This window comes from Microtus oregoni, unplaced genomic scaffold, assembly GCF_018167655.1.
Source record: "Microtus oregoni isolate MIOR12 unplaced genomic scaffold, Mior012 000002F_ref0000024, whole genome shotgun sequence".
Classification (NCBI taxonomy): domain Eukaryota; kingdom Metazoa; phylum Chordata; class Mammalia; order Rodentia; family Cricetidae; genus Microtus; species Microtus oregoni.
In genome coordinates, this window is record NW_024543061.1 from 60,624,570 (window position 1) to 60,647,592 (window position 23,023).

The 23,023-nt window shown below is 40.1% G+C and overlaps 1 protein-coding gene across 12 annotated transcripts in view; it reads right to left on the minus strand.

Moving 5' to 3' along the window:
- Erc1 (ELKS/RAB6-interacting/CAST family member 1) overlaps positions 1 to 23,023 on the minus strand; it is a 360,167-nt gene that overhangs the window by 60,710 nt on the left and 276,434 nt on the right. For all 12 annotated transcript variants that reach the window (XR_005972232.1, XM_041630969.1, XM_041630950.1 and 9 more), the window contains one exon: positions 10,145 to 10,289. Coding sequence is in view for 11 of the 12 variants with exons in the window: in XM_041630969.1 (XP_041486903.1) it covers positions 10,145 to 10,289 (145 nt within the window). In the remaining variant the exon portion in view is untranslated. The remainder of the gene's footprint in view (positions 1 to 10,144; positions 10,290 to 23,023) is intronic.

Below are 23,023 nucleotides of genomic sequence, written 5' to 3' on the forward strand. Positions count from 1 at the left end.
AGACAGGAACTCAGTGGGTGTGGAGTCTGAGGATTCGTGGAGACAGGATCCCACCCTTTTGGTCTGAAGATTTGTTAAAAGGTCTGTCTAGTGGCTAGATGCTTTGCTTTTCTGATCTTCAGTTTGAACCCCAATATCTGTCTCTGGGTTTTTATTATTCATGCGACACAGACAAACACTGTTTTGGTCACCCATTCTATGGTATTTGTTATGGCTGTTTGAGCTAAGATAGGTAGGTAACTGTGCAGGGAAGACAAGCCTCAATCAAAGCAAGCACTTTATACAGTACTTTTTAATATTGCTAAATAAGACTAGATTGTACTACACATGTTATTCTGCAACTTTGATTTTTTTTAGTTATATTTAGGTAGGACTCATTTTCATGTATCTAATAACTGACTCATCATCTTTATAAACAGCTATTCAGTTTTGGGTGGATTTTATATAAATATTAAGATCATAAATATCTGGGAAGAAGTTATTACTTAAAATGAAATAATATCATCACCTAGAAAAATCTAAGAGAATAAAAAAGCAGGTGACAAGGAGAGAAGTTACATGTATAGAATTTAATAGCCATCAATAAGTAATTTAGAAAAAGAACAAAACAAAACAAAAAATAAGTAATTTATGTTTGAAAATAATCAAATACTGTTCTAAAATCCTTTCCAATCCTCCATCTTTGCTAAAAAGGAGAAGTGGTGACTGAGCATCTGGGTAAATGAGTGCTACCCTAAGATCTTCGAAAATCACTTTGTGAGCCAGAATACACAAAAGTAAGTAATGCAAGCTACACTAATAAAATAGTGTTCAAATAAGGCTTTAAAGCACTAAAGTCTTGCTCATATTGTATGGTTTTTAAATATTGACTATGAACACAATCTAAAGAATAACGTTAAAGAAAGATTACCCATGATTCCTCTAATGAGCAACAATCTCTATTAATATCTAAGTGTTGTGGTTTAAGGAGCTGTTCTGCCTTAGGCTCAGCTGGAGGTGCTGTTTCAGGGAGGTTTAAGAGGTACAGCCTTGCTGGGGGAAGGATGTCACTGGGCGTGGACTTTGAGAGGACGTAGCATTGTCTACTTTCAGTTAATTCTGTCTGCTTTGTGTTTAAGGTAAAGATGTGGTCTCTCAGCTTCCTGCTCCTGCTGCCATTCCTGCCACTTGCTGCCCTGCTTCCCTGCCATAATGGGCTCTCATCCCTCTGGAATGTAAGCCAAAATAAACTTCTTCCATAACTGGTTTGGGGCTGTGGTCTTTTACACAGCAACAGACAGTAACTAATAAACTAAGTATATCCACTCAGCCTCCTCCTAGTAGTGAACACATAAAAGGGAACACTTCTGATTTACCCTTGTTTGGTGCCTTTTTCTATATGTACGGTATTTGAAACACCATTCTATTGCACAGGGAATTTCATCTCTGGCAGGAGACACTGTCTCATTTCCCTACTCATCTGGCTTTGTCAAAATTGGACTGTTTATCTCTTAACACATTTCTTGGTGAATTAAGAGCATTTTCATTATCCTTCCCCCCAAATATTTACAGAAATACCTAATGAAGCTTTGGGGCAAGAACTTTAGGGTCAAACTTGAATGCATTGGCACAGGAGACCGCTTCCTAAATATAACCCCAGTAGCAGAGACACTGAGAGAAACAAGTAATAAATGGGACCTCCTGAAACTGAAAAGCTTCTGTAAAGCAAAGGACATGGTCAACAAGACAAAATGACAGCCTACAGAATGGGAAAAGATCTTCACTAACCCCACATTGGACAGAGGGCTGATCTCCAAAAGTATACAAAGAACTCAAGAAATTGGTCATCAAAAGAACAAATAATCTAATAAAAATGGGGTACAGACCTAAACAGAGAACTCTCAACAGAGGAATCTAAGATGGCTTAAAGATACTTAAAGAAATGCTCAACATCCTCAAGTCATCAGAGAAATGCAAATCAAAACAACTTTGAGATTACATTTTATACCTGTAAGAATGGCAAAGATCAAAAACACTGATGACAACTTCTGATGGAGAGGATGTGGGGAAAAGGGAACACTTCTGCATTGCTGGTGGGAATGCAAACTGGTACAGTCGCTTTGGATTTCAGTGTGGCAATTTATCAGAATATTAGGAAACAACCTTCATCAAGACCCAGCAATGTCACTTTTGGGTATATACCCAAAGGATGCTCAATTGTACCACAAGGACATGAGCTCAGCTGCGTTCATAGCAGCTTTGTTTGTCATAGCCAGAACCTGGAAACAACCTAAATGCCCTCGACTGAAGAATGTGAATGGAGTACTACACAGCAGAAAAAAAAATTGACATTTTGAAATTTGCAGGCAAGTGGATGGATCTAGAAAACATCATACTGAGTGAGGTAACCCAGACGCAGAAAGACAAATATCACATGTGCTCACTCATAAGTGGCTTTTAGACATAAAGAAAAAAAAAACAAAAAACAAAAACAAAAACAAAGCCCAAAAAACCAAAAACAAAACCTAGACAACAAAGAGGACCCTAAGAGACTAAGAGAGACATACATGAATCTAATAATGTACATGGGAAGTAGAAAAAGACAAGATCTCTTGAGTAAATTGGGGCCATGAGGATCATGGGAGAGGGTAGGAGAGAAGGGGAGAGGAAGGGAGGGTAATGAAGTAAAAGAGTTGTCGTGGTCAAGGTCTCTCTTCACAGCAACAGTAAACCCTAACAGAGACACAACTACACGCTATGCCTAATTGAGGTGTTACAGAAACTAAAGAAAAGCAGGTAAGCCGAGAAAGAGGAGAAAACAGAAAAAGAATAGAAATAAGCCTGATGTTTAAAAGGAAAGGATTTTTCTTATAAGCTATTGCAGGCTCTGTTTACCAGACTAAAAGATGTACCACTCTTTCAGAGAGACCTGTGGGACATCAGATGTACCACTGTTAAAATATCGCGCTCTGACAAAAAGAAAAGGGACACGAGACTGTGCAGTTGTCCTTCTGCACTGTCCTGTTCACTGGGGAATATTATTTTCAGGTGTGTGACTTTTGTTTATTCTGCATTCTGTGAAGCTGTGGTTCTTTGCCCATCTTAAACTCTGATGGTCCTAATAAAGAGATGAATGGCCAATAGGGAGACAAGAGCAAGGATGGGCAGGGCTAGTAGGCAGAGAGTGTAAAAAAGGAGAAACAAGGAGAATGAAGAGCAACAAGAGAACAAGGAGAGGAGGACATCAGGGGCAGCCACCCAGCTACAAAGCAGGCCACAAAGAAAGCAGTAAAGAAAGGTACACAGAAATAGAGAAAGATAAAAACCCGGAGGCAAAAGGTAGTCAGGATAATATAAGTTAAGAAATTCTGGCAAGAAACAAGTCAAGCTAAGGTCAGGCATTCATAACTAAGAATTAGCCTTCGTGTGTGATTTATTTGGGAGCTGGGTGGCAGGCCCCCCAAAAGCCAAAAGAGCAAAATATTCCACAATACCTGTTGTTTCTCCTCTGTGATGAGATATATACAGTGAGGCATGATGTCAACTTCGTTGCTGGGAGCACTGTAAGACCCTTGTTTCCCCAGGTCTCACCTTTGCAAAAGCTCACAACATACATGCCTGCCTCTACTAATGGCCATAATTCAAGCTGTTCAATCAAAAATGTCAACTACTTAAAAGACAGGATCTCCTGAGTAAATTGGGAGCATGGAGACCAAGGGAGAGGGTTGAAGGGAAGGGGAGAGGAGAAGAGGGGAGCAGAGAAAAAGGTATAGCTCAATAAAATCAGTAAAATAAAAAAATGAAATAAAATGTCAACTACTCTGAACTCCTTATTTCTACCCATGAATACTGACAATGGAGTCACAAAGTCCTGTGGACTCTACTTTCAAATTCCCCTCACTAAATATACAGTTTACTCATGTAACCACCTGTATGTTTTCTTACTGGCTCTCTATGTGGCTAACAGTTGCTAACTTGAAAACAAATCTTACAACTGGGTGCTGTGACATGTGCTGTAATCCCATTACTGTGAAGGTGGAAGCAGGAGGATCAGGAGTTAGAGGCTAGCCTAGGGACACAGGAGACCTGTTCAAACACTGAGATAGCTTAGTGCTTGCTATCAAATCTGATGACCTGAGTTTGATACCCAGCATTCACACAGTGGAAAGACAAAACTGTCTGACTCCTACACAGAGAACATTCTGTTTCTTTCCTTCACATCTGTAACTCTAGTTCAGACACTGTCTGTAACTCTAGTCTCCAAAGGCACTAGGAACACTGGTGGTGCACAAATACACACACAGGCAAACACCCATACATATAAAATAATAAAAAAAATTAAAATTCTTTCTTTCCATGTCAGCACTGAATGGATATTGGTCAGAGAAAGTTAGATGACTCTAAAATCAGAAGAGGAAGAAGGAATAGAAGTCACAGGCCCACCAGTAAACTAAGGAGGGGGACAGAATACAAGTAGGTTCTCTTTTGGTATATAATCTGCTTTCTTACACAACAAGCAAATAGAATCATACAGTACAAACTCTTGTCTTGTCTTGACTGTTTTGTTGTGGTTTTGAGATTCATTTACATTATTGTATGTGTAGTGCATTCCTACTTATTGTTGAATACACTTTGTATACTCATTGTATGCTACTTTGTGAATTCCTAATACTTGCTGCGGCGGACAGCTTTCAAGATGGCCAGCAACAATTCCATTCTCCAACTATTCCCAGTGTTGTGTGTTCCCTCTCAAACTGTAAAGAGTTAGCTTGTGTGACATTAAAGGCAGCAGTGATGATGTATCATTTCTGAGTTTAAGTTACAAAGACATTGGGAATCTCATTTGTTGAGGGTAATCCATTGCCATATTCTAAGTTATAGTATGAAAGGCCAAGAGCACATGAGGATATGAACAGACTCTCAAGTTCAAGTCAGGCCTTTAGATGACTGTAGATCTGGCCATCAGTCTGACTACTAACTTACAAGAGGCTCTAAATGGAACCATAGGTTAAGCTATTCCTCAATTCCTGAAATAATAATTATTGTGTGACGGAGAGAGGATTTTTATGGAATAGAAGATGACTAATAGATGTGGTAACTGGGACCAGGGGATGTGATAACAGGCTGATGATCCAAAGGAGTGACTTTGGAACTGGGCAGTAGGCAGAGCTGCGTGAGCAGGCAAGAAGGAGAATACGGGTGCAAATCCATGTAAGTGAGACACAGACTTGAAGTAGGCTGCCAAAGGATTCCAGGGAGAGTGAGGAACACATGGAGATATTTCTCACCCTGCTCTAGAACTTCAGTCATGTTCAAAGTACAGAAATTTACATGAAGGAACTGAATGCCCAGCTAGGGAACCACCAGTCCCAACACTGACACTGCTGTCAGTGTCTTTGCATTATTCATAGTGAACACAAAAGAGAATATGCAAATGTGGCCACTCTTGGTGCACAAGTAAAAATGAAACTAAAATTATTTATACATATATACATATATGTGTATTAAAATAACACACTGAAAGTGAAAAACGAGACCAACACACCATACAATATAGTACCTTAGTCCATATTTGAATTGAAAATCATACTTTGGTATCAGTGGAGAATTGGTTCTAATCTCCAAGACTCCCTCCTCCATAGATACCAAAGCCTGAGGACATTCAGGTCCTTTATATAAAATGACATAGTAGACACATATAATTTATGCATATTCTTCTATAAACTTAATGTCAATATAAATGTTTAGCATCGTATAGAGAATAATGACAAGAAAAAAAATTGTATGATCTGTATACATGCTGATTTTTAAATTTTGAATAAAGCTAGCCCTTTAAATCCAAAAGCCCCTTGTCTGTTAGTTAAACAAACCATGGATCAAAAATACTGGAAAAGATTTTTCTTGTCATCATTTCTTAAACATGAAAAATGATGGTAACTCAGGATTCTACATTATGTATGTAGCTTTAAAGGCTTATTCTCCACTATTTTTATTGGCAAAAGACTCCCATTCCAAATTTAATTCATAATGAAAGGCTTTAAACCTGTAACTAGCTCTATTTTCTTGGCTGGCTAGAAAGACTTTTTATCCAACATTTTTTTCTTTATAGAGAAAGAAAATAAATCAAAAATGGTGACTTTCATCAAGTTTGGTTCATATTAGATCTTTAGTGTTTCTTTACACAATTTTACTTGAGTTAGAAGAGATCTCTATATGTAATACAGAGCGTGAACAGTCAATCTGATAGGTAAGAATCTGCATATTTAGTATGTTGTTCCACACTGAAAACCTAACCCAAAACCCATGGCTTAGGAGGTCAAAGATCCTAGGGGAACCTACTACCATTGTTTGGATGAATGGAAATGTTGTCAAATTGCCTTCTAAATATTTACATTTACAGCCTTAGACTAGAGTTGTTTCCAACCTTGGCCAGAGAAGGCTCTTTCCACAGTGAGCAACAATTAATGAAAGGACTCTTAACTGGTCAAATGTTGGAACTATATGTCCATTCAGTGCTCATCCTAAATGTGACATTTCTATCAAGCCCACAAAGGCTCGGGGAACTTGCGGAGATGCAGCAGAAAGAGTGTGAAAGCAGAGATGAGGAGGACTGCTCTGAAGCACCAGTTCCCAGACAGGATGTGGCTGCTGCACTCATGAACTAGGTACAACGATGCTTACCTATACAAAAGCCAACATTCCAGTAGGCAGCACTAATTGGACTCAGTGTGGGTGGAGCATATGAAGGTGCGGGAAGGTGTATTGAGGATTCTCGTAGTAGATGTGATCAAGTTAAATTGTATACATGTAGGAAACTGTCAAAGAATAAATGAAAGATAGTATTTTTAAAAAAGTTGATATACCCTTGATATACCATGGCTGGTTGATATCCATGGGAAATCTTCCATTTTATGAAGAAAAAGAGAGGAGGAGAAACTGGGAGGAGAGGAGAGAAGGGAAACTGTGGTCAGGATGTACAAACAAAAATAAAAAATGATGACAACAACAACAACAACAAAACAAAAAAAAATTTGCTCCAATGGGTAGGTCAAGGCCTAAGACCAAGAATTAAAAAAACCCAATCTGAGTTTAAAAAAAATCTGATAAACCTCTAAATAACATTAATAAAAGTTCTTTTTAAAACCTAGTAAGGGGCTGGAGAGATGGCTCAGAGGGTAAGAGCACTGGCTGCTCGTCCAGAGGTCCCGAGTTTGATTCCCAGCAACCATCTGTGATGAGACCTGGTGCCTTCCTTGCCAGCAGTACATTGTATGCTTAATAAGTAAATAAATAAATAAATAAATATTTAAAAAAAATAAAAAATAAAACCTAGTAAGTTAAAGAAAAATAAATGGCACCATTTACATGTTTAGCAGGAGATTTACAACTGTTAGTAGAATCTTCACGATAGGAAAAGAAAGACAAACATTTACAAGTAAAATGATCTGCCCCGGTTAAGGAAGAACTGATACCCACGCTGTATTTCCTCTCCTGGAGGTAATAAAAGTGTGGGCACCAAAAGCGAAGTTGGAGGAAGCGAGTACTTTGCACTTGCATGCCTCAGTCACAAAGGGTTGCAATAGGCTCAGGAAGCACCACAGACAACAGAGCGAGCTGCGGTGAGAGACGGAGGAAAGGAGAGCAATAATCATGTTCCGGGTGGTCCACGGCCAGTCCCACAGCCTAGGAGAGCAGGCACAAAGTGAAAGACCACGAGTAGGGACTAAAATGTCTCTAGGGAAGGAGTCAGAGAGTGCATAGACAACTGGAGACAGACAGCTTGCTTATGAATGGAATATGGACAGAACACTGGCAACTGTCATTGTGGGAACCAGCATACCAGCAGGATTCAGGAGACATTTGAAAGTATGTACAAATGTTGGTTTTCAGATAAGTGGATGTTTGCTAGGTCTGCTACAATCCAAGATGCGCCAAACCAAAGTGTAGGCTTATCTCAAGGTCCAAATCAGTGGTGTCATAGCAATTAGCTTTACATGGTGAAGCAGTAAACAGGAGTGAAGGTAGACAATAAAGTGTCGTGTCTCCTAGTAATTCCCAGAGAGACAAACACCTGGCAACTATACAACGGACAGAGCACATGAAAGAATTACTAAGAGTATCATTTGGGGCCTGTGATGTGACTCAGGAGGGGAAGACACTTGCTATGAAGCCTGGCAACCAAGTTTTCCCCAGAACAGACTTCTGCAAGTTGTCCTCTAGCCTCCACATGCACACGGTGACACGTGTGACCAACAAAAGACACAAACAAATAAAGTTAAAAACAATACTTCATTGATGGGTATTTCCCCCAACTGCATGGAAATACTTAGAAACAGTCAAATACCCCTTACTGTAAGAACTTGGGGATCAGGGAAATAAATTGGAATTGAAGGGTCAAAAGTTAAACTATAACACAACAGAAAACTAGGAAAATACCCCCACCCCGAGCTAGTCCCTTGAGTATAAATAGTATCAGCAGACACCTAGATTAAGACTTCAGAACTAAAAAAGTGATGCTCAGCCTTCAAAGTAAAAAGAAACATAAATGGGCCCAGGAATGGGCTCTAGTCAACTGAGCAGGGCACAGAGATTGAACGGCTCAAAGACACGATGGTCAGCCAGCTCCCAGGCACTTCTGGGGCATACACTCAGAAACCGATACACTGCAGTTTTGCGCTGAGGCACTAACTAGTCTTCTCAAGAAGATCTTGGCTCTCTGAAGAGTTCCATAATATTCATTTTATAGTTGAGGGAAATGAAGCATAAATATATTGCAACTCACTGAAGTCTTTTTACCATGAGTAGATACATTATTTACAACCTGCTTAGTTTTTATATCACTAATCCGTTAATTTTAACCCTAAACTCATAATCTATAGTTCTACTCACACTCTAGAACTTGACAGTTTTTTTACAATAATGATCAAAGACAAACTTCTTCCAGGATAATTTTTCTTTTTGCTTTTTTTTTTTTTTGGTTTTCCAAGACAGGGTTTCTCTGTGTAAAGCAGAGTTAGACATCCTAGGACTCATTCTATAGGCGGGCCTTGAACTCACAGAGATCCGCCTGCCTCTGCCTCTCAAGTGTTGGGATTAAAGGCGTGCATCACCACCACCCAGTGTACTCCTAGGATCTTAAAATGAGATTTGCTAAAGTCATCTGTGAAGATGTTTAAAAAAATGAGTAATAAAAAATGTTATTCTTCAGTTCTCTGGTATAACTGGAAGGAAATATGTGAGCACCCTCGTGTGACAAAATATCCACAATGCTGAATAAATGGATGGATGATCTTGTAATAAGTGCATGTATTCAGGGTCATGTCTGCTGTATTAACAGCTGTCACAAGTCCTAATACACACTAAGTATTTAATAATAATTGGTGAATGCTGCTAAATAAATTCAGGTGAGAATCTAGGAGGATCTGTTGACAGTAAAGAGTGTGGTCCAAGGAAGAGAGGTCCTGGAGAGAGGGGGCTGAGAAGTCTGTAAGTCGGCTTACAAGTCATAGAGCTGAAGCAGGCACTGACCGGGCCATGGACACTGGAGGAAAGTGCAGCTCTTAGTAACCACTGACATTGCAGATGGATGATCTGTTCTGACTTTACCAACAGTGAAACAGAATCATACTGTTACTTAAGTCCTCTTGTTAGAAACTGACAAAATTGTATAGACACAGCTGGGCATGGTGGTACACACTTATAATCCCAGCACTGGGGAAGCTCTGGCAGGGGGAGTGTCATGAATTCAAGACCAGCCTGGGTTAAAAACTGACTACTGGGTTGGCCAGAGCTACATAGCAAGACCTTTTCTCAATAAGATGAAAGCAAATGGAACCCTAAAAGATGCAAACACAGAGAAGGTACATGTTCAACATTATAAGTAATCAAGTATGAGTATAAATAAAAGATTGATCACTAATTTTTGTAACATTTGGTTAAAAAAAAAACAGGACCTGTGACATCTTCTAATTTAGTCCAATCACTGAGAATTCTATGATTTTTTTTTAAAGAGATAGAAGACCTGTAAAGTCTCTACAAAAATCTTCTGTATTTGATGTCTAGCATGAAACACAAAGACATACACAGTAATAAAGACATTTTTGAAAGGGCAGTGGGACATTGGCTGCACTCTGGTTGCCTCCTCTGCCCCGGGCACCGTTAATACCTGGTGTTTGAGCTGCTGCACCAGGCGGTCCTTTTCCCGTTTCAGTGCAGCCACTTCCTCTTGGGTCTTTTTCTTAGAGGACGAAAGCTCTAGAAGAGCTATATTAGCATCCTTTTCACTAATAGCAGCCAGAAGAGCTTCTTGCCTGCAAAGGAAAGAAAACATGAGTACCGATCCAAACTTGAAATAATTCTTTGTAGTTCTATAAAGAAAAATCTGGAGAACAGAGGAAAACATCTGACTTTCACATCATTCATGGGGGGTGGGTGGCAGGAAGTTCTATACCATGGGATTTAGTTCAACATTATTTACTTAACAAAGAGCGTGGAGGAGTCAGGTACTGGGTAGAACCTAAAGTTGGGTAAAAATTGCAGCACAGCGTAGCCTCTTTGCTGGAATCACACTCTTGTCCCCCATCCCCCGCCCCATGTGTATGTGTGTATGTGTGTGTGCGCCGAAGATTTCTTCTATGAGATTTGGCTTCTTAGCGTTATCAGTATCTGAAACGGATAGTCCCATGGTCTGAAACACAGTACTTATCAGCAGGAAGAATTACATGTTAAAGCATATACATGACAAGATTGCACCAACTAAATAAAATAGTCACTAACTTTATTTTTAAAATTAAGCTACAACTATATGTAGGAATTCCTTTTTATATTTTTTTTCAACTAAAAAGTAAAAAAGGCCAGAAAAGGTGACACATGGCTTTAATAATCCCAGCCCTTGAGGGGTAGAGGCAAGCTGATCTCTGTGAATTCAAGGCCAACCTGGTCTTCTTAGTGAGGACCAAGCTAGCAAGAGCTACATAGTAAGACCCTGACTCAAAAATAAAATAAAATGTAAGCCTATGCATGCATGGAAGCAAGGATGACTTGCGGGACTCTGTTCTCTCTTTCATCATGTAGCATCTTGGGTGTTAAAAAAAACTTTTTTAAAGGTAATTTGCTCACCAAGCACCAATATTTCACAAATTTCCCCATAGCGTGTATGATTTTTATACAAATCTTAACCCCTACCTCCTCCTTCATGCTGATTCTTTAAAAACTAGGCAACAGCAAAAGACTGTGAGATTGGCCCCCAGCTGATTGGGAAAAGAAACAGTTATGACCTGTGTCAGAACAAAAGTCAAGTGAGTGCCTGTCCTGGCGGCTTGCAAGTCCAGTTCGAGTCATGCTGTACCTTTTAAAAAAGAATTGCCTTGCTGAGCTACTCTTGTCTTGTTCCCTTGTGGGATATGTACATTATTCTTTCTTTGTTTCCAAAATGGGAACTGAACTCAGGTTGTCAAGCTTGGGAGCAAATGTCTTCACCTACTGAAACAGCCCTGATTTGTAAACTTTAAGAAAATGGACTTAGAATTACAGCTGAACATCATGAAGTATTTTGATATCATCACTGCATACACATTTAGGATTGTGACTTTGTTGTCAATGACCTTTATATATACTTTAAAACAATAATTTAAGCATCACAGATTACCGGTGGTTTTATTACAGGCAGATATTGGGGCTCAGTGGGCACCCATTGGTATTTCTTCCAGTGAGGAACTGGAACAGGGACATAAAGACAGTGGTAGAAGTAGCTATAGTTTATTAGGAAAGAAAACCTTTCCATAAAATAAAGCGGGCCAGAGCTGGTAAAAGGGTAGAGGCTCAGTGGAGGACTGTACAAAGAAATGCAATGTTAATAGTCTTGGGTTTGGGGATCATTTGCATAGAATAAATCTATTCTCTGTACACTGCTACACATCAGCTTTCATGGTGAGAGTTTTCAGTTTCTCTGTGCAAACTGCAATACTATGCTAAATTTGGCCTCACTTTCCACCCTACTCTTTGCCACAGTCTGGCTAACTACTCTGCAGTTCATGTACAGGAAGTAAAGATCAAGGAGAAGAAACTTACAAACAATCGGAACAAACTGGGGGAACAAACTGCCCATGGACCCGAACCCACCCTTCACTAGGTCATCTAAAGAGACAAATGTGAGTTACTACAGGAGAACTATGTAAAGTAGTTGTAGGTTCTGACCCAGGAAATGCTGAGTCTGAAAATGCACTGCAGAAGCTTAACTTTGCTTCTGACTTTTGTTAAGATAATTGAGCTTCAACTGCAGTCATATGGAAAAGTTTAGTGAGGCCACAAACTGGAAGACTATCATTTAAATAGTCTAAGATTTTATTTTGGATGAGTAGATCTACTAAACTCTGAATAAGTAATACTAAAAAATGTGGGCCACAGATCAGTTTACAACATGAAAATAAAAAAAATTAACTAGCTTTGCTGTTGGAAGAGAGCATGGATCCGAGTATCACTTTTACTGTCTCAACACATGGAACTGGGGAAAACGGCAGGTGGCTTATACAACCAGGCTCTTGTAAGCACTGAAGGAAAAGACAGTCTAAATAAGACCACTGAACATCTGAAACAAATATAACCTTGATGCTGAAGGTGCTCAAGCTGTTTGACTGTACTGCACAGCTTCCTGGTGATGGTTATCATCTGTTTTCTTTGAGGACATAAGGAGTTGGGATGAGAAGTGTGCACTGTCCGCGAGGGTGCTGTGTTTCTGTGTACTCATTGTCAGGATCACACACTCGCCATTAGGCCAAGAGCAAATGATCAATCAATATCAGCACTATAATTATATGGCGCCATCAACACCTTTCTTAAATACAAAATACAAAGATTATAGTGATTTGAGTTTTGTATTTAGGGAAAATGCACGAGGGCTGGCAAGGGCCACCTGGGTTTGACAGTGGGAGGAGAGAAATGACTAGTCTCTGGCCTCTACATTTATGCACACACACATACTTGGTTGGGTTGGTAGAGGCAATAAAAAAGAAAAAAAGCACAACCTGTAAAGGTGAAATTATTCTATATTGTTGAAATATTTTGACTGAATTCCAATTCTTTCATAAACAGCATGCTTGGACAGCTAGGGATACAGACAGTATTGTTCTCTTTGTTATATTATCATTTTAATAACTTCTCAACGAATCCTATCAATGCCCAAAGAAAACACGAATAAGGCTCTGGAGCTTCACCTGCTTTCCGCTGGGAGCCACTGCAGATGCTGCCCAGATCACACTTGAGCTGTGTCTCCCCATCCTGACAGCTGATTCTGCACACAAGGCTCTAGGCTAGCAGACCCCAAGCTATTGGGTCACCCAAACCTGTACATCCAGTACAATGACTGCACACTAACTGGGTGCCTTTCCTCATTTCCTCCACATCCTCAAGGTCATACATTTTTTTCTGCAGAATGCAAGAAACAGTCCCCTCCCATTGCCATCAGGGAACCAGAGACTGCCCAACTTGCAAGCATTTACTACGGACCTGCCTGGCACAGAATCTCCTCCTCTTCTAGAACCTGTAAGGAAGCAATCTCACTTTGTCATGTGGGCCTCAACTTTCCCCAGGACCACTGCCATGCTGGCTTTTCTTGGCATTAAGAGTTCTTCTAATAAACCAATCTCTCATTCAAAAAGACAGTCTATCTCAGTGTCCCCTTGAGCCCAAACCGAGACCTTCTACTCTCAGCAGTTGTAGACATTGTCTAGCCAAGGCAGCAATGCATCCCTGTTGCTTTACTACAGACAGTAACTCTGCCATATGGGTCCCCAAGGTTTTCAGGAACTTAGCAATGGCTAAAACTAGTTGGAATGGGCCCACTGGAAGCATCTGGTGGAGCAAAGCTCCATGCTCAAGCCTGGCATGAAGAAGAATCATCACACTTCTAATCTAAGTACCTGGGTGGAAGCAGAGGCAGGAGGACTACCATAAATTTGAGACCAGATTTGTCTGTCTTGAGAAATAAAAAAAAAAAGACAACTAAGAAACCTCAAATCTCATTGTCAGAGAACAATAAAGCCATCACTTTTCATGACGCCTGGCTAGCCAGATGCAAGGACACCCACTTAACTTCCAACTGTTTCTCTTGTGTCTTTGATTATCTGGTTTCCATGCCCCCAAACATCCCTGAACCTATCCGGAGAGACAAGTGATATCTAGGACTGCTGGCATCTCACGTTTGCCTGTTGCTGAAGAAAGCCTCTTTTGCAAAACCCGTCCTTTTGGGAATACGCAGGCTGTGGAGCAAGCTGCATCTTTCTGGGTGACACAATGGACAAGGGCTCTTGAAAACACTGTGGTGTCTCTCCCTTTCTCTCATGGAGACTGAGTTCCACCACTGAGCTACATCCTTTGGAAACATTCAAGAAGACAAGGCAAGGATGTGTAAGCAGCATCAACAGCTTTAAGTTTGGTGCGATTAGCCTTGCTGTTTTCTTAATACATCGGACAGAAAGGAGGCCTACATGGTAAGCCTGAACTAAGGGACCTGGTAGACAGTAGAGCAAAAAAAAAAAAAAAGTCCAAATTTCTGTTTAAAATGTTGTGCTTTTTAGAGGCAACAAAATACAGAATGAAACAAAAAATAAACTGTGAGAAGAACTGTAAGTGAGTAGCCGCTTATGGAAAACAGTCTTCTCTGTAGAAAGACACTCTCTGATGGAAACAGAAACACAAGAAAGAAAAAAAAAAAACGGTCAGAAGTGATTCTTCTAGTAACTGCGATCTAGAAGTTAGGTCCTAGCACCAACATGAATTTTTAGAGAAGTGGTGGACACCAACAGAAGCTGACCACTAAGAGCGCTCCTAACTAGGAAGCTGCCACCAACCAGAGTCCTGCAAGCCCAAGCAGCCTGTTTCCCTGGAGAGCCCCAAAGGAGCAACTGGGAAGACACAAGGGAGAACCCCCACAGGATCACAGGACAAAATGTCAGTGCACTTCCTGCACTTGTTAGGAGTCTATTTCCCAGTTAACAAGCAAACACCCCCACCCCGTCAGCTGGATACAAACATTTCAGTGGTTAGCAACCCCTATTTCCTCAGTAAGTTGCCGCAGAAAGGCAAGTCATTATGGCTAGTCACTCTGTCCCTGGTGCTGTAAACTACACCGGCTGAACTTGCTCTTTGACCTGCAAAGTCTAATGGAATCAAGATGTGCACTACTGTGGCATTTGAGCAGCAGGAAATAGTGAGACCTCCCCTCTGTTCCTTTCCAAAACCTTTCTGGGCAAATTTCAGAAACTGGAGACAAATGCCATAGGCATGAAAAGCTAAGCACCTTTGATGATTTCTGCGTCTTTAACACAGTGGTCTTCCAACACTAGTAAGCAAGAAACTGAAAGCAAGACTGAAACAGTGACTTGGAGAGCGTGCTAAGCATGTATGTGTTCCACAGCTCAAGGAGTATGTTCTGCTGAAGTGCAAGGAGTAAGAATTAAGAAACATAACCAACATTTTTTTTTTTACCATTTCCTCCTCTTCCAAGTATGAATTTCAAGCTGAAAAGTTGCAGAATTACATACAATATGCTCTATAAGCCCAAAAACTTTAGGGAAAAGACCAGATGAAAGAATGAGGTTGGAGGCTTTAGCATGTTAATGACATGAATAAGAAGGCATAGTTTAATTGACTACAATCTAGATTAAATTGCAAATCCTCATTCTCTTATTATAAATTACATACACTTTGATTCTGTGGTCTTGTGATTTAACCACCTGGCTATCTAAAATCCAGGCAATTGCTGGTTTTACTCATGCCCTGAAGATGTCCACTCAGTTATTGATTTTCTCCTTTCTAGAGTATGGAAGACACGTCAACCCGATTAAGCTTTGTGAAAAGCACAGTCATGTCCTGTGGGTAAACCTGATCTCTCAAAATTTGAAACCTGTGTTCTGTTCTTTTATGTAGATATCACGGAATATCCTGGGTGTAAAATGTCAGCACTAAGTCAATTATTTCCTCCACCATCATGTTTCCCCATCATGTTAATGGGGTCACTCACTCCTGGGTCCCCAGGCTGACAGTACCTACATAATCTAGTTGTGCTTTGCTTCCCGTGGTCCAACACTGAGTGTTATTCTTTTCTAGTAGTCTTCACTATATGGGACTGTTATTTCTGTAACCACTACCACCCATTTATTTGGGACCTGTATTGTTCTTAAAGTTTCATCTCCAACTTTCCTGTCAGTCTACACTGCCCTGCTTCTCTAAGGTCAACATTCTTGGGTCTCTCAGCGCATCACATGCCTGGCCTAAACTCGGGACCATGTCTTTCTGCCGTCTCTCAGCAACCCTTCATCAGTTTCACCTCTTTCCCCGGTGTTGACATAACCTTCTCTACCTGCGACATGCCGAGTTAGTCTCTGTCAAGGTCTAGCTCCCCCACTGACTACTACTTTCTTCCTTGTCAGCATCTGCTTCTGGACACTGACACCGTCTGGATGGTGAAGAGAGCCATTTTGTGAGTTACCTTCAATTCTTTCATACATGTGACGCCTGCATGTATGGTTTGTCTTAAATTTTTTTCTCAAGCAATTAGTTTTTCAGTTTGTTCACATATTAATTTTAAGTTGTGATAGAATATTTATAACATCTTTTAAAAAGTATTATTTTTAATTATGTGTATGCCTATTTGTCTTTGGTGGATATATATATATATATATATATATATATGTATACATATTTATATATACCAGATGCAGGTAAACCTCTTGGAGCTGGAGTTAGAAGCAGTTGTGAGGTGGGTGCTAGGAACCAAAGCTAGTCCTCTGCAGGAGCAGCATGCATCCTTAACCACTTAACTATCCTTAGCCCTCTCTCCAGCCCCACTTAAACACACAACTGTTTTCAGAGGTTTGGTGGTACTAAATGCATCCACACAATTGTACAACCAATCTATTCCAAGACTTTTAATCTTTTATTTATTGATTTATTGTATATATTTATTTATTTATTATGGTTACAACATTCTGTTTGCATATATGCCTGCAGGCCAGAAGAGGAAACCAGACCTCATTACAGATGGTTGTGAACCACCATGTGGTTGCTGGGAATCGAACTCGGGTCCTTTGGAAGAGCACGCAATGCTCTTAACCGCTGAGCCATTTCTCCAGCCCAAGACTTTTAATCTTGAAAAACTAAAACTATATCCATTTAATAATAATTCCTTATTTCTCCTGCCCCAGCTTCTGATAACTATTATTATTCTACCTTCTGTCTCAGTGGACTTAGCTACTCTAGGTATTTTATAAAAGTGGAATCATTAGGTAATTTTCTTTTGCAACAGGTTCATTTCACTTAACAGAATGTTTTCAAGATTTATTCACATTGTAGCATGTACCAGCACCTTCTTTTTCAATATCGAATAACATTCCACTATATGTATACATCAATCCCTCTCTAATCCATTTTTTCCTCACAGATACTTGAGTTACTTATGCCTTTTAGGTAATGTTAATAATGATTCCATATTTAATTTCAAAGTATCTTCATTCTAGAAGATGACCTTGAAAGACAAGAACTTTTAAAGATTGTCAATGTTCTGCTCCGCATATGTCTTAACTGTTTATCACTTTTTCTTTTATTTAGTGGTGTGAGTATCCAGTCTACTCTAGAAACTATGGGATTACATGCCAGTCTTTGCTTAAAATACTGGAATACAGATGCCGTAAAGTAGAATCCTTGTTTTATTCATTCCAAGTGCCAAGAATAGTTCTGAGTGACAGACATATACATCTTGAGCCATGAGTCTCTAATTCTGGCGACATTCTTGCCTGCTAAGGTCAACATGAATGGTTCTAGCATTTTTGCTTATTTTGAAGCTGTGTTTTACTATCCTTTTGAGACTCCCTGCCCTCAACCATGTGCAGCAGCATGTAAGACAATCAGCACCAAGTCAGAGCAAGTAATATCAAGCTTTGAAAACACGAAAGAAACAGACATTAGAAGGACATCCACAGCTTTGTCAAGCTGTATTCCACGAAAGAAAGAAACAAGAAGGGGAGGGCCTGAGACTGAGATTGGCTGGTTCACCTAGATAGGCTGACTGTGAGGCTCAGTGTTGGAACCATAATTTAAGAGGCAGCACAAAATAGAGGACATCCAACTGAAGATGACAGGGTGGGTATTAATGGGATAACCCAGAAAAATTTACTAATAGATATACAAGATATATTTATAAAGAATATGACTACTAGGGTAAAACTTTAAGTTAGTTTTGCTGAAATGAGATAATGAATCTGAGTTTCTCTAGAGGGCACAAGTGGTAGCCAAAGGGGAAAAGCCACTAAGGTAGAGAGTTCATTTCACAAAATGAATACTTGATGTACCCACACTTGATAACAGCAGAACCGGAAAGCTGAAAGAATTACTAAGTGTCTCAGAGCAGGTGTTTAAACAGATCATCAGATGTCTGGAAATGATTTTATTGGGTTGGCACTTTGATGCTGTCATTTGTTCTATTTTATCAGAGGGTCTTGCTACTGTGTAGCCCTGGCTATCCTGGTACTCCCTATATAGACATCCTAGCCTTCAACTTGCAGATCTTCCTGCCTCTGCCTCCCAAGTGCTGGAACAACAGGCATGTGCCCCCATCCCACTGCCCTTTTTAATACTGCGATTTTCACTAAGTAGTGGGGGAAGCAGTAAGGGACAGGTGCTACTCCATCACATGCAGAGAGCTCTGGTGTGCCCAGACAGGAAAGCCATTTTAGCATATGGACAGGGAATCATGATGGCATGACTGACAGAAGTGGCGCGTGTGGAAGCCAAAGCTGTGTGAGGATGCATTGCTACACCACCGAAGTGGCCTAAATTAGGGGTACTATGAAGAGAGAGCTTTGAAAAGGATCTCTGAGTCAGAGCAAACATCCTCAGGAATAAACACAGATTTAAAACCCTTGATGTGCCTACCGAGGACACATCAATAAGACTCAAAAACACTGAATACGGAATGATTTGGTTTGAAACAAGGCACATCAAAAAAGCAAAGAGGAAAGATGCAAAGAGGAACAATCAGAAGACTCTGGAAGCTAAAAGGCCAGGCTATCTAGCTATGGCAAGTGATGTTTTATGGAGTAGAAGTCTTCTATTAAGAGAAACTGTTTCTAAACAATGAACAGCATGCTGCTGTTTGACTCCTCCTGGATTTAAGAGTCACAGGCAGGGGTTCTAAGAGAAAACCTGTTCCACCAATGAATAAACATCAGAAGGTATGACTGTGGCTGTGGCCTGCCCAGTACAGCCTTCCTGCTGTATAGCAGTAAGTCAGCTTCAGAAGACAATCTCCAAACCCTGCTGCTGCTTACCTCACATCTATGCCTAGAACATGGTGGGGTTAGGGGTGGCAAGTTAGGCCAGCAGGAAGGGGGAGGTCATCTCTATGTGGTCTCATTTCCAGAAGAATGATTTAGTCACTTGGCTAGTTCACATTTAGGCTGAATTACATGTAGGTCCAGACTTCTGTACTTACTTGCCTGTGATCTGATATTGTAATTTTAGTGTCACAAACAAAAAAAGATACAATTACCAATTAATATGATGAGTGTCAGCTATATACATGGGGTCTTATGCCAGTATTGGTGATATTCTGCAATATTTTCTTTATAAAACTTACGTCTGGGAATGAGGAAAATTATGCACAAACTAAGTAATCTAAAAAGATTTCTCTTTGCTCTTTTATAGTTTAACTGGATTTTATAGGTAATATCCATATATCAAAATGTTACAAAATTCCTTCTATATTAAAAACAAAAAAAAATAAAACTTTGGTTAGTGATCATTAAAAAAAAACTGGGGCATCTACTTTATAATATGGATGTGCTCTCTTTCTTTCTTATACACACACACACACACACACACACACACACACACACACAATATAGGGAATCAAAATAGGAGGCTTGCATGTTCTGATAAGCTACATCCCCAGTACCCAGAGCAGTCTTTCCAAGTTTTGTATGTAGACAAGAAAAGACTGGCTTTGTTAAGACTGTAACAAGCGTTAAAGACTCGCAGAATGCTGTTATCACACACAGTCATAGCAAAAGTAGTGGAGTTTGCATTCCACAACTACACTAGCATGCCTAAAAAGTACATGAACTCAACTCTGGAGACTCTAAGATTAATGAAAGCTTCATTTTTACTAATATTCAAAAGTAAAGGTATTTGTTTATAAGTTAATTTAGTAAAAGTTATTAATTTCCTTCTTTTGTGAAATATATCTACCTACACTTCAAATAAAAGGTAAGTTTAAAGAAAATTTATTTGGTGAGAGAAACAACAAAGTTATTCTAAAATGGTCCTTGCAAAGTTTTCATTGAAATCAGCTTCAAAGCTAATTCTGTTCTTCAAGTTTTGAGCTGTGTGTGTGTGCATATAGGAAATGTACTACTGGAGAGTGAACCTAGGGACTCACACGTGCGGGGCAGGCACTCTAACCCTGGGCTGTATATTGAACCCCCAAATATTATTTTTGTTAAAACGAACTTTTTAGTAAGTCTGGCCCAAAGAATGAATCTGGGTGGTACATTTTCAGATCATTGTAAGAAACAAATACATATTTCAGGGCATCTTTTAAACTGGGTCTGAAAACCCCCAAGAGAGAGATTACATGTATATTTAGCAATGACAGCTCTAGGGGATGAAGTGTGAAATTGTCATAGGGACTATTTTGAGACTCACTTGGATATTGAATTTCCATTCTTACTTTCTAAAAGGAAATAGTCTTAATACATTGCAGCTAAGCCTCTCAATCTTCATGACTACATCAGAGCAACGGGACTTTCTGAAAACAATGTTTCCTCATAGACCTGTTCTTTTCTTTGAATGTACAAATCAAAGAAGCTTCTTAGTAGTGAAACTGGTGCCTTCCCCTTGTTCATTTTCCACTGGCTGAGGTGCACAGTGACTATGTTAGCTGCTGGCAGGGGAAGAAGCACCCACCCCTAAATCCTTAGTCACCATCCCTTCCAGTCATGTTTTTACTTCTAATAAGGCTCTGAAGAGAAAACAACAGGGAACCAGCTAAAGTTTTCCATGCTACTTCTTTGTTCATAATGAATATGGAGAAGTTACCCTACTAAAGCCCTGCATTCCATATTTGTAGTAACAGTTTGCAGCTATGGGAGTTACTCCAGGGGTCACTGGTTTTGTCCTTAACAAGGGTGAAACTACTATGTTCAAAACGCAGTGACTACACGGGACCACAGGGCCATGAAGACAGACCAGGACACTGAAGCAGCAGAGGTGGACTCTGACCCCTGACAAGTTCATAAAGAAAACTACTCTAGTCTGCACTCCCACCTGAAAGAGACAAATACATATGCAGTTCACTCCATGTAGCAAGGCAGTGAACACACAGCTTCCCTTTAATAAAGCCCTTTATTTATTTATTCATTGTTTTTCGAGACAGGGTTTCTGTATAGCTGTGGAGCCCATCCTGGAACTTGCTCTGTAGACCAGGCTGGCTTTGAAATCTGCCTGCCTCTGTTTCCCCAGTGGTGGGATTAAAGGTGTGTGCCACTACTGCCCAGTTATTTTAATTATTTTTTCTCAGTGCTGGTGTTTGAATCTAGGGCCTCAATAATGTTAGGTGAACTAGCAAAATATTTTACAGCAGCTTAGTTTTGGGAATCTATACAACAAAAGTCTATAAAAAGTCTCTAGGGAACAGAATGCATAACAAAACAAGTCTAAAGGTTAGAAGAGGTTACAAGAGCAAAAGCTCTTGCTGCACAAGCCTGATGTCTCAGTTCCACCTCTGGAACCCTCATGAAAAAGCTGGATGTAGTGGCGCACACCTGTAATCCTAGCATGCCTACAGTAAATGGAAGGATGTACATTCATGTAAGTGTATGTGATCCCCTTCTGCTCTTTATGTATCTGCCTTATAGAAAAGTTGGAAGGGCTTGTCAGGTGGCTCAGTGGATAAGGGTGCTTGTTGTCAAGTCTGAGGACTTGTAATTCTTCCCCAGGACTCACATGGTGGAAAAATAGAGCCAGCTCCCCAAATCCTCTGACCTCAAAATGTACACATGCACTCAGGCACACACACACACACACACACACTTTAATAAATTTAAGGCAGATTAAACAAACAAACAATAAACAAAAACAGCTAGCAAGGTATTGGTACTGGTGATTTTAGCGCCAGTAGATCAAGCACTTGCTAAACTATGTCTTAAAGCTGCAGTGGAGATGTGGGGCCGGGAGGCTTAGTAAGTATATGCTCAAAAGATAAAGCTGAGTAAGTGGCAGGTTCATGACAATTTTCTTTCATTTTAGTGTCCCCACTTTCTAACAATATGTATCCTCTGCCTCCCTAATAATTTAACACATATAGGATATGGCAGCATCCACTCCTCCATGTGAAGCCATGGCCATTTCAAAATGAAGTGCACCTGATGTTGCAAGCACAATTTTTGGGTTGCTCCATTTATCTTGTCCTTTTTTGTTTTTTTTCCAGAAAATTTGTTTCCAAAGGAAACTAAAGTTTTCTTATATCGTTTCTCAGAACTCAAGCTTCAGAATGCCTCCATTTACATCAGTGTCTGTTTTAAGAATCACCAAATGCTTTCAACCATTAATCCCTGTACTCTGTCACTGTCCTACTGTTTACGTAACCTTTCCTAGTCTCAGATGAATAGCACACTCACACCAGCTGTCCACACCATGCTACTGAAGACACGTCCTTGCCTTTTCTCTAGCTTGCACTGTCTTTTAGGTCTGATGGCTGATATTTGCACGAAGAATGCCAGTGGTGTCACAGCCTCCGCAGACACCTGCATACCCAACAACTAATAGTACTTGTAATACATTGTCCTGCTGGGAGATTGAGTCAGATGAGTGACAAGATAGCAGAATCATTAGTGTTTGCTTCTGGCAACCTCCGAGAACAGCCCCCACGCAGGGTCTGGAGTTTTCATACGCAAACCTTGTAAGAACAGCTCTGCTGCACTGGTTTGGGAGGGGCACCTGCTGGGAAACTGTGGGGATGAGCCCAGTGACTGTGCTGGCCCTAGGAAGAACT